The sequence below is a fragment of the Passer domesticus genome, chromosome 19 (genome assembly GCF_036417665.1).
Source record: "Passer domesticus isolate bPasDom1 chromosome 19, bPasDom1.hap1, whole genome shotgun sequence".
NCBI classification, from domain to species: domain Eukaryota; kingdom Metazoa; phylum Chordata; class Aves; order Passeriformes; family Passeridae; genus Passer; species Passer domesticus.
In genome coordinates, this window is record NC_087492.1 from 4,957,141 (window position 1) to 4,973,154 (window position 16,014).

Genomic DNA, 16,014 nt, shown 5'->3' on the forward strand with positions numbered 1-16,014 from the left:
GATTTTTGGAGGGGGGGGGAGGACTCGGTGCTGCTGTGGGTCCTCCCGGCCGCCAGGGGGCGGCGCGGCGCGGCGCGTGCCCGCCCCCGTCACGCGCGGCGATGGGCGCGGAGCGCTGAGGGCGGCGCGGAGGCCGCGGCCGGGCCGGGCTGGGCTGCGTGAGGGGAGCGCCGGGGGCTCCGCCGGCCCCTTCCCCGTCCCTCGGGCAGCGCTTCCCTGCGAGAACCCCGGCATGGAGACCGCGGGCCTTCCCACCAAGGAGCTGAGGTGAGTGGTGGGCGCGAGGGCGGCTCCGAAAAGTGGCCCCGAGCGGTTACGTAAATGGGGGAGAATCAGCGAAACTTGTGTGTTCGTGCTTATTAGCGCAGAATTACCCAGACTGGCGGCGTTGCGTAGTCACATGAAACAGAGGAGAAAAGCTGATTTTCTGCTTTGGAAGGTCGGTGCTGGAGTGGTTCAGGGAGGCTTATGGGGCATTTTTGGGATTTCCCGGAGCTCTGTGAGGGCACGAGCATCTGCGCTTCTGTAATGGACCGGCTGTCTCCACTTGTCACTTTCCGTGAGGAAGGAGAAGCTTGAGTAAACACAGAGCTTCTGCTTTTACGGTGTTTTTACAATGTGTCTTCTCTCTGTGTCGGTGTCCCGTCTGGGCTGGGTTCCTACAGAAACCTGCTTAGGTGGGATTTGGGTAACAGCCTGTGACAGGAACACTTAAACAGCCCAACTAACAGCTGACAAGAGCTCAAATATCCTAAAAATCCTTTGAAGGCTTTATTATGAGCACTGTGACCCTGAGAAATTCTCCGCTATTGAGTCATTTGAGGATTAGCAGCAGTGATGCTAAATAATGACTTTAGTAGTTGCTTGTATTTAGGACAGTGTTTGTTTCTACCTCTGAGATCTGTTTTTAGCAGTGCTGTGGTCACTGGGCACCTTGAGGAGTTGAATTTCTGTCTGTAATGACTGATGGCTTCAACATTATTTCAGTTTTGTTTAATCAGGTAATTGTCTTACAAAATTAGTAATTGGAGAGCATTCCCAAGTGATACATTTCCGGTGGCAAAATTAGATCTGCAGCCTACCTTCATTTTTTTTCCCCTAGAGATTTGTTTTGGAGTAGCTTTTGTGTGACTTCAGCTGTGTTACAAAGATACACTATTAGTGAGGGAAATTATGTATCATTTTAATCTATTGTGCAAGGTTGTTTTCCAGCTTTTCTGTATACATTTCTCTTGATTGTGGGATAAAAACACAGCCTTAATAATGGATGTATTGATGGGATTCAGTAATTATCATTGTTCATAAGGCCATTCTGGAACTCTAAGATGATGGAAAATTAACAATTTATTATTTTTAAGCCTGTCTGTCGTGTAACAAGACTGACAATAAAGTGAATCTGTTTTTAGAAGCTCTGTTACTGAAATAACCATTTTGTAAAGAAACAACAGTGCTGTGATGTGAATGTTGAGTCAGTGGCTTTGCCTGGTTCTGCTCAGAACTTTGAATGTTGGGAGCTGGAGATTACATTTCTCCTTGCCTGCAGACAGGCACATGATCGATTCAAATCAACAATAAATTCTTTTAAACCCTGAGCTCGTCGAATTAACCACATTAAATCTATTATGAAAAAAACAATTCGCTGTGTGTGGTAGGACGTGACTGCAGCTTTTGTAACAACCCAGCCAGTGTGGTGGGAACACCACAGGTTGTTGTTTTTCCAGCACTGCTGCACCTACATTTGCCCTTTTGCCTCGGAAGCAATGCTGAATCCCACAAGATCTGAAAAAACCCTTATCGATCTCTTGACTTGAATGGGCCGGTCCTTCAGGGCATAGCTTTACCCCGGAGCAGATGGCGTCGCCGAGCAGCGAGGATGCATTTGAGCACTGCCAGGGGCTCTCCCTGGCCGACGTGGAGAGCGCGCCCAGCCTGCGCAGCCGCTCCGCCAGCCTCAGCAGCGCCGGCTCCAGCGGCCGCCTGCAGCTGCGGCACAGGGTGGCCCAGCTGATGGCCTGCGTGGAGGACATCAGCTCGGATGACGAGATCCACGAAGAAGTGTCTCGCACTCTGGATGAAGCTTTCCTCATCTGGGGGAGAAAGCTGAAGGATAAGTGGCAAGAGTTCAGGTTTTGCTCCCTCCAGTTGGTTGTTTTCGTGTTGGCGGCTAGATTTGTGGTTGATGAAAAGTGGCAGAAATTCACTTAGAAATTAGGACGTTCTTAGAGTCGGTTGCCTGTCCGCATTTCAATTTTAGCATTGGTTTTGTGTGGTTTCTGTTTGTTTTTAGATTGCATTTAGTTACCTGGAATGTGGGCACAGCTTCTCCCCCTCCCGATGTCACAAGTTTACTCCAGCTCAACTCGCTGGGCCCCACCACGGACATGTACGTGATAGGGTGAGTGATATTAAAGACTTGCTTTGTGAGTTAACTGCAAATCTGCTGGGTCTCAGCATGGTGTGTGTGAGAGGACTGTGTGATGTGAATCACTGCCTGGGAGATGGTTTAACACCACTGCTACCAGAGGGTGAATACTAACTTAGTCTAACAGGGGACTAACTTAGAACAGAGATGATTTATAGCAGTTGGCTGCTGCTGTGTGGTGACAGAATGCAGAATATCTTTTCTAAACATATAAAAAGTTTGGGCTGCTGTTTATATTTTTGATAGCATGTTCATTTTGATATGAAAGTTATTGGAAATTCAGCATTTTTTAAGGGAATTTGTGCCTAACAAGCTTGCACTATCTGCCACTGTGTTTTCCAAACTATGTTGAAATTCTGACAGTCAGGTTTTTATAACACATCTTGATTCTGGCATTGTCTTAAACTCTATCTTCAGGTGTATATTTTGTTTTACTCAGTGTCAGATGTGTTAGATCTGTGTGTGGGTTAAACTGCTTGAATGAGAATGAGCAGCAAGAAATTTCTGGGGTCTGTGTTCTGCAAAATTCCTGTGAATTCTGTCCAAACCAGCTGGTGCAATGTGAGTAATTGTGATGTATTCAGCTTACAGGAGGTGAATTCAAAAATCACCAATTTTCTGTCTGACTTGGCATTTGATGATCCATGGAGCATTTTTTTCATGACTGTCCTGTCTCCCTTGGGATATATCAAGGTAATTATTAACACAACTCTTACATGTCACAGCACTGAAGTAAAAGTCTTAATTTTTTTCCCTCAGATTATCCATAAAAGAGAAGTTGATGGTGTTTTTGCAGGTGTCTGTCACTTCCATAGGTATACGTGTTACAAGTGATTCTTCATCACACCTGTGTTTTCCTGTTTTTCATGTGATGTGAACTCATACTGAACAGCATTATTTCTTGTGGCCACAATATCTTTATCTCTCTCTTGTTTGTAGAAAAGTTTTTTGCTCTGTGCAATATTGGGGAACTGTATTGTGATGCTTCTAATGTAGTCTTGCACTATAAATATCCCAAGCAATGGCAGTGATTTTCGTTAACATTGGTAAGGCTCCTTTATCTTGTTTTGTTTTTGTTTTTTTTTCTTTTTCCAATTTGTTTGCAGGTGAAAATAAATTGCATATGTGTAAAATAGGATTTTAGTGGGTATATATATTTATGTGAGGACTTGATTTTTAGTTGAAGACCTATAACATTATATTGGAATTCAAATGATAAGATTTTGGGGTAATATCAGGGACATAAGAGCAGCTGAAGTACTGGCTATTTTAATAATGCCAACAATAAATGTAGGAAGATATCCTGAATTTCTCTATAAAGAGAAATTCAAAGCCTTTTGTAGTGGTTTTCTAAACCAAGCACTATTTCTGGCTGATTTTGCTGAGGTGATTGCATTATCTGCACGCTAATCAGACTCAGTAGTTGTGCTGTTCTTTTAATTGTAATTAAACAAAACAAAGGACCCATTGGGAGTTACAAAAAGAAAAAAACCCACATTGTTCACTCTGGTCTAAGTCATTGCTGATAAAAATTCAGAATCTGGCCGTGGGCTGACATTCAGGCCCTGTATACACACAGTTAAAAGAATCCCTGCTGGTATGCCTGGCTGATTTTGAATTCTAATTTCTAACAGAGGCACTTTGGAGCACACTAATGAATGGATGCTGCCACCTAATGGCTTTCAGCAGGACTTGATTAGCTCTAGTAATCAGGGGGAGCTGTCAGGCCGGGTCAAAATCAAACCAGGCAGAAGGAAAGGTTATCCCAGGACTTAGCCAGGAATTTGGCTGAGCAGGAGAGGAGCACTTACCCCTTGGCTGACCTGTGACGAGGGTGGGTGTGGAGGGAGAGGTGTCATCCTTGGGACATTCTGTCCCCTCAGTAGCAGGGTCTGTTTTCAGAGTGTTCAGTTGGTCACAGTCCATTCTTCCAGCATCCACAGGATCGTGTTCCCTCTGTGCAAGGGCTTTGCTTGATTTGGCTCTGAGGGCTGGTGGGGCTGCTGCTGGCTCCAGCAGGGGAGGGGTCAGTGCCTGCTTGTGCTCAGATCCTGTAGATCTTGAGAAACCTCTGCCACGGCAGAGTGAAGTAAAGCAAATAAATAATAAAAGGCCTGGAAGATCTTGGTGCCTCATGAATGTAATTATGGAAAGGAGAATGCTGACTACTAAAATATTTATGCATCGTTGCAGTAATTGCAGTCCATTGTTTCAGTATTCTGTGTGGTATTTTCTTGGGTTCAAGGACAATGCAAACATTAAAATATATTCTGAAATCATTTAATTGTGTAGATAGGGAGACAAAGAAGGAATTCTGCTTTAAATTTTGGGCTGAATTTTTAGTGCTTCTCTAGCAGTTGTATAGTCAGTTTTATTCTAATGTAGTCTTTTTCTAAATTAATCCAGCACAAAATTGAACTACAGTTAATGTATTTCAATGCCTGTATTTTAAATTGAATCATGATCTTAAAACACAATGAATCTTGCATCTCATGCCAGGATCATTGTAAAGTCCATAAATGTTCAATGAAGGACATCTTTATTAGACTGTTTCCACACACAAACCAAAAAAACCCCAAACCACAAAACCCCCTTGTCTTGTATGCCCTCTAAGTGTTTGGTAAATCAGTTTTTACAGGCACTGCAAGGCAGGAGTTTCTGCTGTTTGCAGCTTATTGTTTTTGCAGATGCCTGGAATTGACTGCTGTGCTTTTGAAGGCATTTAGAATATTTAATGATCTGCTCAAGGATGCTTCAGTTTGAAAAAGCTGCTGCTGTTGGAGGACTTGTAGGTGTGAGTTATAAAGCTTTTAGTGAAAAATGAAGGATTTGGTCCTTCATGAACAGGATTCTTAAAGACAGAAAGAAACAAGAGGCTGGTGAGGCAGAAGAAAAGTCTTTAAAGAGGTTTGGCCAGGTGCATATTTTGAGGGTGACTTCTAATTGAAATATAATGTTGGAATTGTGTTAATTAGATGAGGAATTGATCACATTTCTTTATAAAAAATATGTTTTTCACAGCACTGAAATGAATCTGCATTTACTGTCACGGTATTGAGGCCAGGCTTGGCAAGGGAATTGCATGACTTCTGCTGTGACCTTCTTCCCTAAAAGCTCCTGTGAAGTAAACCCAAGGAGCTCCTGGAAATGACCTTTCCTTCTTTTCTCTCCCCCCAGCTCTCCTCCGTTCGCATGCAGGGGTTGCTGCTTCTGATCTTTGTGAAGCACGCGCACCTTCCCTTCATCCGCGACATCCACACCCACTACACCCGCACAGGCCTCTATGGCTACTGGGTAAGGCCTGCCTCTGGTCACTGCTGGTGCTCCCTGCTGGGACAGAGAGGATGTGCTCTAATTAAAAATTAATAACCTGACAAGCAGACTCATTTGTTTGAACCTCGTGGGCAGCACAGACCGTAATTTCAGATTTCAGTTTGTTTGCTGATACGCAGCAAGTTGTGTGAAGGAAATTGTACTGATTTAAATCTTAATTGCAAGAATTAAAAGGTTGTAGGTGGTGTTAGTTCCATTTGCAGGCACTGACTGCAGTTTCAGGGAAAGTTGTTCATCTTCCTTGCCAGGGGAACAAAGGAGGAGTCAGCGTCCGCATGTCCCTCTTTGGGCACACGATCTGTTTCATGAACTGCCACTTGCCAGCTCACATGGAGAACACAGAGCAGCGACTGGATGACTTTGAGAAAATTCTGGAAATGCAGTTTGAAGGAGAGGGTATTCCAAGTCCCTTGGATCACGAGTGAGTTGTTCACTCAGTTCTGTGTTATTTTTATCTGTTATAGGGTGAACTCTTGCACTGAAGAGTTTTGGGTTTGGATTTTTCATCCATCATTTTATTTTAAATGTCCCTTCAGCCTGACCCTGAACTCTGGGAGAAAAAAAGACAAATGTCTGTTTTACAAGACTGTTCTCTTCCAGTCTCTAATTACATTGATTTGTTAGCATATAGATTGTACATGTCATGCAGGAAAGCTTTAGAAGCTAAAGCGTGTTTGTACCAAAAATCCTTTAGGTTGCTGTTAAATGTTCAGAGATGCAAGATGCAGGAGCAGCAAGAATGCAAGAGACTTAATTTACTGTTTCAATTACTTAATTTTTTTTGTTGTTGTTTAGCAGCAGGTCCCTGCGTAAGCTTATCTATAGCTACTTAATGTTTGTGTTAAAGCTGTTTGCGTTAAGTAATGAAAGTGATTAGAGCACCTAATTAGTGTAATGGCTAACATTCTGTCAAATTCTTCCTTTGAGTTAATAGATTCATCTAAATCTTCCTTGTTTGATGCATCTTGGTTTGGTTTTCAGGCTTCTCTTCTGGTTTGGAGACCTGAACTTCCGGATAGCAGATTATGGGATACACTTTGTCAGAGAATCTATCAATAACAAGCGTTTCAGTCTGCTCTGGGAGAAGGACCAGGTGGGTTGGCTCAGTCCCTCTGGGGGTTTGGTTTTGGTTTTAATGCACACAAACACAATGTGGGAGTTAAATTACACCCCGAGCTTCTAATTTCTATTAAAGGACAAAAACTCAGAGCTGTCATGAGGTGGAACATGAGGTGGTCATAAGCCCCAGCTAATTGCAAACTTTTTCTGCTTTTGTGCAGTTTCTTACTCATTTACAATGCTCCTGTTTGACTGGAGATTTCTTTGAACTTCTTGTCTTGTCAGTTGTTCCTCACCTTTATCTCTCCTCCCAATAATTCTTTTTAAGACAACATTAGTCTGGATGTTTTGGGTAGAATTGCCTCTAAACTTTTAGATGGATTGTGTCAAGAGTTCTGGCTATAACAAAGAGACCCTTCTGAATTTACCTTTCCAATGCTGTAGTGACTGCAATGTTGAATTCTTGGAAGATGCTCTCCCAATCATCCCTTAAGCTCTGATTTTTTGAACATAATCTTTAAAAGTTACTTTTTATTTCTGCAGTTAAATATGGCAAAAAAGAAGGAAGCATTTCTGAAGGAATTCAAAGAGGGTCCTCTGCAGTTTAAGCCCACCTACAAGTTTGACCTTGACTCGGAAGTTTATGACACAAGGTAAAAGATAAAATGAGTTTAGATGTGGAATATGAGAGTGAGTGTGGTGCTTGGTTAAATATCACTTCAGTAATCAGCAAACTTGAATTTCCTGTGTGCTGGGGCTGTTGAGCTTTTCTGTTGGGCTTGGATTGATCAAATCTGAATAAATGAATATTTTTGGCTGAAGAAGCTGGGGTCTGCTGATTGTATGAGGGAAGTAATGAAACAACCCAGCTGCCTTTTTGGAAAGACCAGATTAACAAAATAAATGAGCACTTGTTTAAGCTGCTTCTGTTTTGTTCTTTCCTACTAAAAATGCTCACTGGTTGTCAAAAAGGAGCAAAAGAATAATTGTCTGTCATTTTTGCTTCCCTTCTCTGTTTAATATTTGAAAATTAATGTATATTTGTCTTTATTGATTGCTTTAAGTTGAAGATGGGGTATCTTAAATTTCCAAAGTTTTTCTGTGATATTAAAGTCTGTTTGTTAAGTATTAGTGTTATGTTTCCACAGAAGGATAAGTTCCTGTCCAAACAGGGTTTTGTACTGATCTTTGTCTTTATTTCCAGAGAACAGAAGTCCCTGTTTTGGTTTAAGTAAGAAGAGAACTTTCTGAATTTTGTAGTTATTTTTAATATTTCAGAATCAAAACAAGGCTCCATCTGAGCTTTTGCTTTGATTTTTGTGAAATATTTGAAAATCAGATGGCAGCTGATTTTCTTTAGGGATTTTCTCTAACCTGTCTGAAAGCTGCAGTGTTATCTGCTCTGCTGTTGCACTGAATATTGGAAGTTATTCATGTGGACCCATTACATTTTGCTTCACAATTTAATATAACGAGATGTAATGGGACCAGCAGTAAATCCATCTTAAAAAAATACTTAAGATAATCCAAACCTGGACATTTTACAAATGATTCATAGCCTGGTTGTCTGTATTGGCTGATTTGGAGAGCAAACAGTGTGGTTACACATTCTGTGTGCATCCTGCTGCTGTTCAAGCTACCAGAGAGACTTTGCTCAGATGGGGGAAACCAGCAAGACCTCGAGGCAAGCACCCTGCAACGGTTGCATTTACTGAAGCCCAGAGAATTTTATTTTTGGTACTCCTTCAGTGTGAATTCTGAGGGTTTCTTTCCCATCTAATACTCCATTTTCTCTAAAACAGGGAGTGTTTTACCTTAAGTTGTTTTTTTGGTATTTCCTGCACAGCAGAGCAGACATCTGGCATCTCCTAAAGATTTCTGTTGGTTTATGGAATTACTGCAGTAAGTGGGATAAGGCCCTTAGTAATTTCAAATCTTTCCACTTTATTAAAGGTAGGAAGGGGTAAAACAAAATTATGTTGAATATTGAACCAAATGGCCTTGGTTTTGATATTTAAACTGACAGTTTTCTTTACACATCCTGCTTTTAACTTTCACAATCCAATCCAGTCCATTCTAATTCCTCTTCCATAGGGTATGATCTTTTCTCCATTTCAATTTGAAGTGATCCACCCATCCACAGAGCTGCTGTTAAGCCTTCCTCCCACTACAGAGACAGCCACAGAGGGCTCATGTCTTCTGGTGTAATTGATATGGTATAAAAGGAAACTCTGCATTGTGATAACAGTTTGATGTATAGTACAGTTGCAGGCACAACTTCCTTGATTATGGAATTTTGAAAGCCTGTTTTTGTGAGACAGCAGTAGTTTGCAAACCTGAAATGCAGGCTGGTACAACTTAGAAGAACTTCTAAACAGAGAATTGCTGTGGCACCTGTGATGACCATAAGCTACCCAAGTTTGTCCTGTCTTGTGTTGTTAAAGGAAACTTGCTCTCAAATATTTTGAATAATTTCAAACATCATTCAGACTCTTCCTACATATTCCTTATGTTTAGACCCTCATTTCTCAGAATATTGTATATTTGGAGCCTGGGGCAGTTGTTGTATTATCTCTAAATTCATGCATGTTTTTACAGGGTTTTAGGAGAAAGTATCATTTCCTGTATGAAGCCAACTAACCCACTGAAATGTCCTTCTCCCCTTCATTTTACTCCTCTTTCAGAATGCCATGATCTGTGCTGAATGGAGTTCAAATTAAGGAAATGTTGCTTGTAAAACACATTAATCAGAGCTGTAAAATTAAGCTTGGATATGATTGCCTCCTTTTATTAATATGTAGCTCACAGTCTTTGAACTCTGAGTAGATTTTGCACAGCATTCTTAGCTTTTGGCAACTTGTTTCTCTGCTCATTTCACTTTTTACTTACATTTTTGCAGTGAGAAGAAAAGAAAGCCAGCCTGGACTGATAGAATTCTATGGAAAGTGAAAAATCTCAGCGAGGCTGCATCAAAAGAAGGCGAATTCCCTGAAGAAGAGAATCCAGTTTCTGTTACTCTGACTAGCTATGTCAGTCACATGAGCTATGGCATCAGTGATCACAAACCTGTCACAGGAACTTTCAAGCTTGAGGTGCTGTCCCAGTTATGAAAAAGTTTGTTTTACTCAGTATTGCCTTACAGCTGCTGATCTCCTAAACCATAATTTCTGTTTCATCTCTGACCATAGTAAAGGCAGCAAATTGCTTTCAGGTTATTTCCAGTCAGTTAAAGAGTCCCACAGGTGGCAGTTGTGGCTGAGAAGAATAACTGAAGGAATGACAGGCTTGACTGAGTTTAAACTTTGTTTTTTGGTGTAGATGAAGCCTCTTGTCTCAGATCCCTTGGTGGTGCTGAATCCTGAGGGTGACTGGAGTGCAGAGCACGATGTTCTCATCAGCTACTCCGCGGCGCCTGAACTCCCCAGCAGTGCTTGGGACTGGATTGGGCTCTTCCAGGTAATGTCACCTCATCGTGGCTCTTCAGCAAAGATGGGGAATGTGACTGCAGGAGCTCCTGGAGAGTTTGAGAGCACTGATTCTTGCTAGGGCAGAGCTCTGTGAAATAGTTGTGTGCTTGATTGCTGTTAGTTTCTGTGTGCTGACAGTTTAGCTCTACAGCATGTGAGTCCTTCCACACCCTTTAAATCCTCTGCTAAGGTAATCTGGTTGTTTATTGAAGTAAAATGTTGCAGAAGCTGTGGAAAGGAGCTGATGCAACAAAAATAAAAGTCAGTGGAAGGGTGAGAGAACAGAGAGTCCCACCCTCCCAGAAACAGAAGATGTGTGCATGTCCCCAAAATGTTTTGATCCTAAGAGTGTTTTAATTACTTCAGTGAAACAGTAAACATCTCTTGCAACTTTGTTTTTCATGTAGTGTGGTTTTTGTTTCCATCAGGAAGCTGATAGTTTGTATCTTTCTCTGCAGGTGACTTTCAGGCATGTGAAGGATTATATTACTTATGCTTGGGTGGAAGATGATGAAATTTCTTCCAGCAGAAACAGCAAACAAGTAAGTCAGTTGTATTTCTTTCTAATGTAGCTTTTCATAGAGTGGCATTCGAGGTCTGTTCCATATCCCCTTCCCCTCAGGGGTTCTGTATCCTCTTCCTAGTTGAAGCTAATTGAGAACAATATTATTGTTTAAAATCCCTCTTCCTAATTCTTCCTATTGAATGTTTTGGTCCCTCTTTAAAAACTGCTGTCAGCTACAGAGCCTTGTAGTCATGATTATTTAAAGTTACTTAAACAAAAAAAAAAAAACAAAAAACAAACAACCAAAACACCTTATTTTGATGCAAATGATAAATATTCAGAGATACTTATCTGAACAAACAGAAGTTGAAATTGGGAACAGAGGCTCCTTGGGACAGGAGCAAGCCACGCTTGTGGATTGCTCTGCTGTTGCCACCAGGAGGCAGCTCCACTCCCTCTGCTGCTCTCTGGCTTTGGCCCTTCCCTTCCAGCCACTCTGGGTCTCTTCTCCCTTGTCACTGAACCAGGCCAGCCTGCTGACATGGTGAAGGATATTCCTTCTCCTCCCTGATTTAATTTTCAGATGGTTTCCTGAGTTATTTTCATCCCCATCCGTTTTAGCTTACGTTTTAAAACGTGATTATAAATAGCAAATACTGATTTTGATGGTGGCCTGAAGGGCTTTTTTGTAAACTTCTTTTGCTGTGGAAGTTGCTCATTGCCTGTTCTTATTCTTGCCAGGTTTACATGAGTGCTTCAGAAATACCCAAGATGGGAGGAGAATTTTTGCTTTGTTATTTTAGCAATAACTTGCAGTCAATAGTTGGCATCAGTGAACCTTTTCAGGTAATACATTAGGAAGCGTTGATTAATGTTGATGTGATTTTTTTTTTATTACTCCATTTGTTTTCATATGCCTCTGAACATAACTGTTTTAGTCCTTGGGAAGGTGGCAGCAGAAGGAATTTTTAAAAGGATATGTCCTGGCTAAAAAGGATTTCCTGATGTGCTGAAAGACTCTGAGAGTAACTGTTAGAGCATCTTTATATAAAGATGTGGATAATACAAAGCAACACAGTGCTTTTGAATTGTTCATTTGGTTTTTATCCTTTTTTTCTCCTAGATTCAGCCTAGCCAAACACCAGTTGCAAAGGGTGTGCCAGAGGAAGAGAGCAGCTGGCTGCACAAACCTGACAATCCAGAATCAGCTGGTGGTTCTGAAAATAGAAAAGACATTTAATGGTCCTGGTTCAGCAGTCAGATGATTCTTTATGTCTTAGTGATTGTAAGCTTTTGCTCTTAGAAGATGGAGTAAGACAGGTAGGAATGTTCAGAAACTTTGGAAGCTTGTAGAAGATAATTTATTGTGGAAATGGTTATTTTTATTCTGGGGAGAGTAACTCTCTTGCACTGGATGAGAACTGTAAAATAGCACTTAAGGAATGCTGTATGTTTTAAGGTGATAGGCATTTCTGATGCAATGATTTAACCTAAGGAGGTTGCAATGTTTAATAGGTTTTTAGGCTTGTTCCTTTTTTGTAGAGGATATTTTATTTACGATGCAATATTTACTATGCTGTAACCACTTAATAATTGATTTCCAAATTTTGAGTTTAAATGAAGTTATTTAAAAATTATTTATTAGATACAGCTAGTTAGCTTGTTTTGAAATTTTGACTTTCAGATGTAAGCTAATTACCTTTTGGGAAACACCAGTGACAACAGGTCACATGAAAAACAAAATCTTTGGAGTGTGTGAAGTCTCCTTTGGTAGATCCTTCTCTTCATGCCTTACTGAAGAACTCTTGTAGGATTTTCAATTTTTGATTCTTCCAAATTGAAATACATTTATCAAAATGCACTATTCCTGATTTTTGAAATTCTTATTTTATAAAACAAGCAATTTGCCTGTTGCCTTTATCTCCCTCATTAAAAAAACATAAAATAAGCCCATTTTTATACCAGTCCCTGGCTTGGAGTGAGCCAGGATCCCACAACTTCTGAGGGAAATTGCAGAAGTTGAGAAATGCTTTAGCACAGATGAGCAGCTCATGGTTGATGATTTGGCATAAACTTTGAAAGCTGTAAATATCCTCAATTTATAGCAGTCTGTCTGCAAACTTTCTGTTTTTCTAGAGGTGCTCAGACCTTTCTGTATCCTGTGCACTTGAGGGTGGAGATGGAAGAGAAATTTCCTGTACCTGAAAGGTAGTTAGCTTCTGAAAGGGTCTTGTTTCTTGATGGGGAAATGGAGATCTTTGGAAAGGGTAGGAAAGGGCACCAACATTCCACAGAATCTCAGGCTGCAGTGCTGGGACAGAGCACTTTGGGTCTGCCATGCTCTGTAGCCACAGCTCCCTGCCAGGTGTGGTGGGCAGAGTCAGTCACTCCTCACTGGCACAGGGATGGAGAAGAGCAGGTTTGGTTCAGGTGGAGGAGCAGGGGGTGTTGGGATGCTCATCCTGGAATTCTGCTTCACAACTGAGTGGATTCCTTTTTGCTCTTTTTCTCAAAGCCTTATTTTTTTCAGGGTTGTTTTGAGATAGAAAATTAACACCTTGATAGGATATTTGTTTTGCTTTTATCATTCACTGTACAAAACCTTTTGAGGTCCAGGTGTCTTTGTGTCCTGTTGGAGCTCTGACATAGGTTTCTGGTTAGGTAGTTGCAGTGGGCTTTAGGAACACTTGGCCTCTGTAGGTTTTAGCTGTATCTCAGCTTGATGCTTGGTGTTGGGAATACTTGGTGAGTAGTGAGGGCAGGTTCAGAGGATACTGTGTTCATTGCATGGATTTACACTGCCTTGAGGTTTACAGTTTGTACATTCCTGTTACACTTTGGAACCATATTAGAAACAGTTTGCCCATTTATACTGGTCTCCCAAGAATTTGTTTTGCACTGAATCTTCCAGATACGTGACTTCTCTTGCAATTAGGGCATCAGACAAACCCCTGCTTTGAACTGCAGTCCCTTCTGCAGTCCCTGAGTTGTGCTCTGTCTCTGGTTTCACTGGTGTAACTCTCTGACCATTCTCCATGCAAGGAGATTCTGTGGAGAGCCCCAAGAGCAGTGGGCTTTGAATTCCAGACCACAGCTGGCAATTTACTGTGGACCAAGATCCAGTTTCTTCTAAGCAGGGTGCATCTGCTGGGCAGGAGCAGCTCAGAGGGAGCCATGCAGCCTCTTTGCAGGGGCGAGACACTCGAGATCCTTTGTGTTTGTGGGAGCTGAGAACCCTCTGTCACTGGACACAGAAGCTGCATTTTGTAAACTGATCCTTTGAACCACAGGACTTCCCGGAAAATGCCCCCAGCAGCTGGGATTGGAGCTGCTTGTGTGTAAGGAGGATGCTGCACAGAACTCTGCACTTCTTTCTTCAGTATTATGCACACAGAGGCACTTTTGTTTACTACTGTTACCTATGGTAGCTTTTCAAACTATTCCATGACCTGTAATGATGCAATTTCTGATGAAATTTATCTTTTCTTAAAACACCTTTAATTGGATGTTATAATCACTGGAAATGTTTTTATACTCATGTGTTTTTCTTTTCATGTACCTCTAAAATAAATCCTGGCAGTGAAGTGTTGTGCATGGCTTCTGTTAATTGAGAAGGAACAGACTGGTTTGGGTGGGGAGGATTCATTTGTAACCTTTCTCCAAAGCACTTGTTTTGGTCATGTTTGGTGCACGGATACAAAGTATTTTAGAAGGAAATAAGTAACAACTTGTGGAGGGCTTGGGCTGCAACAGAAGAGCAATGATAAATGCTGTTTTTCATTTGGACAAAGCAGATTAATCTTTTTTTTTTTTCCCTATTTCAGTGAATCCAGTGTTAAATGCTCTTGTGGTTTTGCAGTTTCTGCCCCTCTTCCCCATTGAGGTTTTGACATTTTCCTTGTAAAAATGCCCCACTTGACCACTTGACATTGTTTCTTAATTTTTGAGGTTCTTCTAATTTCACTTTTTCACAGTGAACTTTTCCCAGTGTGATTTGAGGTGTCCCTTTTGTCTTTGTGAAAGATCTGCTAAGTTATGCATCATATTTTAAATTTTATGTATTTTAATATAAATTTGCACTCGTTTCCATCCAAGGATAACTTTTCATAACTCCCTGCTGTTGAAGAATTAATTTTCAAATGGGAGCTATATATCCCAAGGGATGTTATCCAGTCTAGCCTCGTTTAACTCCCCTATATTTCTGATTGCTGGCTAACCTCAGGATGTGCAGTGTATCATTGCACACAGATAGTACAGCTCTGTGTAAACAGGAAATATTTCTAAGATGTCTTGCGTGTTTGTGAGACCCTAAAAATACTTTCTGATAAAGACCATTGTTTCTACTACCACTGCTTCCTTCTCTGCTCCTGGACACTGAGTGACACCCAGATGAACTTGTCTGAATTAATATACTGCAGTGGAAAGGCCAGTTGAACAAAGCTGGAGTTAGGTTTTCCTTGAGAGAGGAAATGATACCTTTTTTGAGAGCTCTGTGCTGCTAACAGGAAACTTCCTGTGGCCCTTTCTGCCCCTGGGTTTAGGAATTGCTGTTTGCACGTGATTGACACAAAGCAATTTCTGTTTAATATACAGTTACTCTGGAAAATTATCTGCTCAGGAACTGCCCTGAATTGTTTAATTGCTTCAGTTTGAGGAACATCATGGATGTGTGTTTGTACATCCCACCTCCCTCTATTACAGTAGAACTGTCACCTTCCACTTACAGGGTGTCTGCAATTAAGAAGAACTTTGGGCAGCCTAGAAAGCAGCAGGAGAAATCTGTGTGGGAGCAGCTGAACACAGCTTGGGAGAATCACTGGAGTCAAACAGGGAAGTGTGAGATCTGGGGATGCACACTGGCAAGAGGAAATGCAGAGGTGCAGGAAAAATGCAGAAAATATGAATATAGGCACTACAGAAGGATGAAAAGTAGAATAGCAAATGTTTTAACCTGCTAACCATGCTTTGAAACTGGCAGTTCTCAAGTACAGACATCAGCTCTGGTAGGGAATGCTTCAGCATCATTTGTCAAGTTCTAATTGCAGTGTAACTGTGGTTTTACACCTCAGGCTCATCAGAGACCACACTCTGCTCCTCTCTGCCCTTTTTATTTTTTTTCTTTTACATTTTTTTCCTCCAGCTTCTTTCTGCTGTCTTCACCTCTTTTTATTTTTTTTCTCTTACCACTCACTTGTAGCCCATTTTCAGGTTTCTTTGCACGTAATTCT

General features: G+C 41.3%; 1 protein-coding gene across 4 annotated transcripts; it reads left to right on the forward strand.

Annotated features, from left to right (window-relative positions):
* The first annotated feature begins 93 nt into the window (after window positions 1-93).
* Window positions 94-14,370, forward strand: INPP5K (inositol polyphosphate-5-phosphatase K). 4 transcript variants are annotated; one of them, XM_064395088.1, is made up of 13 exons: window positions 94-267; window positions 2,288-2,395; window positions 3,007-3,115; window positions 5,600-5,716; window positions 6,004-6,176; window positions 6,737-6,848; window positions 7,358-7,467; window positions 8,019-8,045; window positions 9,714-9,906; window positions 10,133-10,270; window positions 10,740-10,823; window positions 11,528-11,632; window positions 11,910-14,370. In XM_064395088.1, the coding sequence occupies exons 1-13, from the start codon at window positions 233-235 to the stop codon at window positions 12,024-12,026; spliced, it is 1,428 nt and encodes a 475-aa protein (XP_064251158.1). In that variant the 5' UTR covers window positions 94-232; the 3' UTR covers window positions 12,027-14,370. The 4 variants fall into 4 exon arrangements, with proteins under 4 accessions (XP_064251158.1, XP_064251159.1, XP_064251156.1 ...); XM_064395086.1 differs by lacking the exon at window positions 94-267 and adding an exon at window positions 510-2,126; XM_064395089.1 differs by lacking the exon at window positions 8,019-8,045 and having other exon boundaries at window positions 96-267.
* Window positions 14,371-16,014: the final 1,644 nt, after the last annotated feature.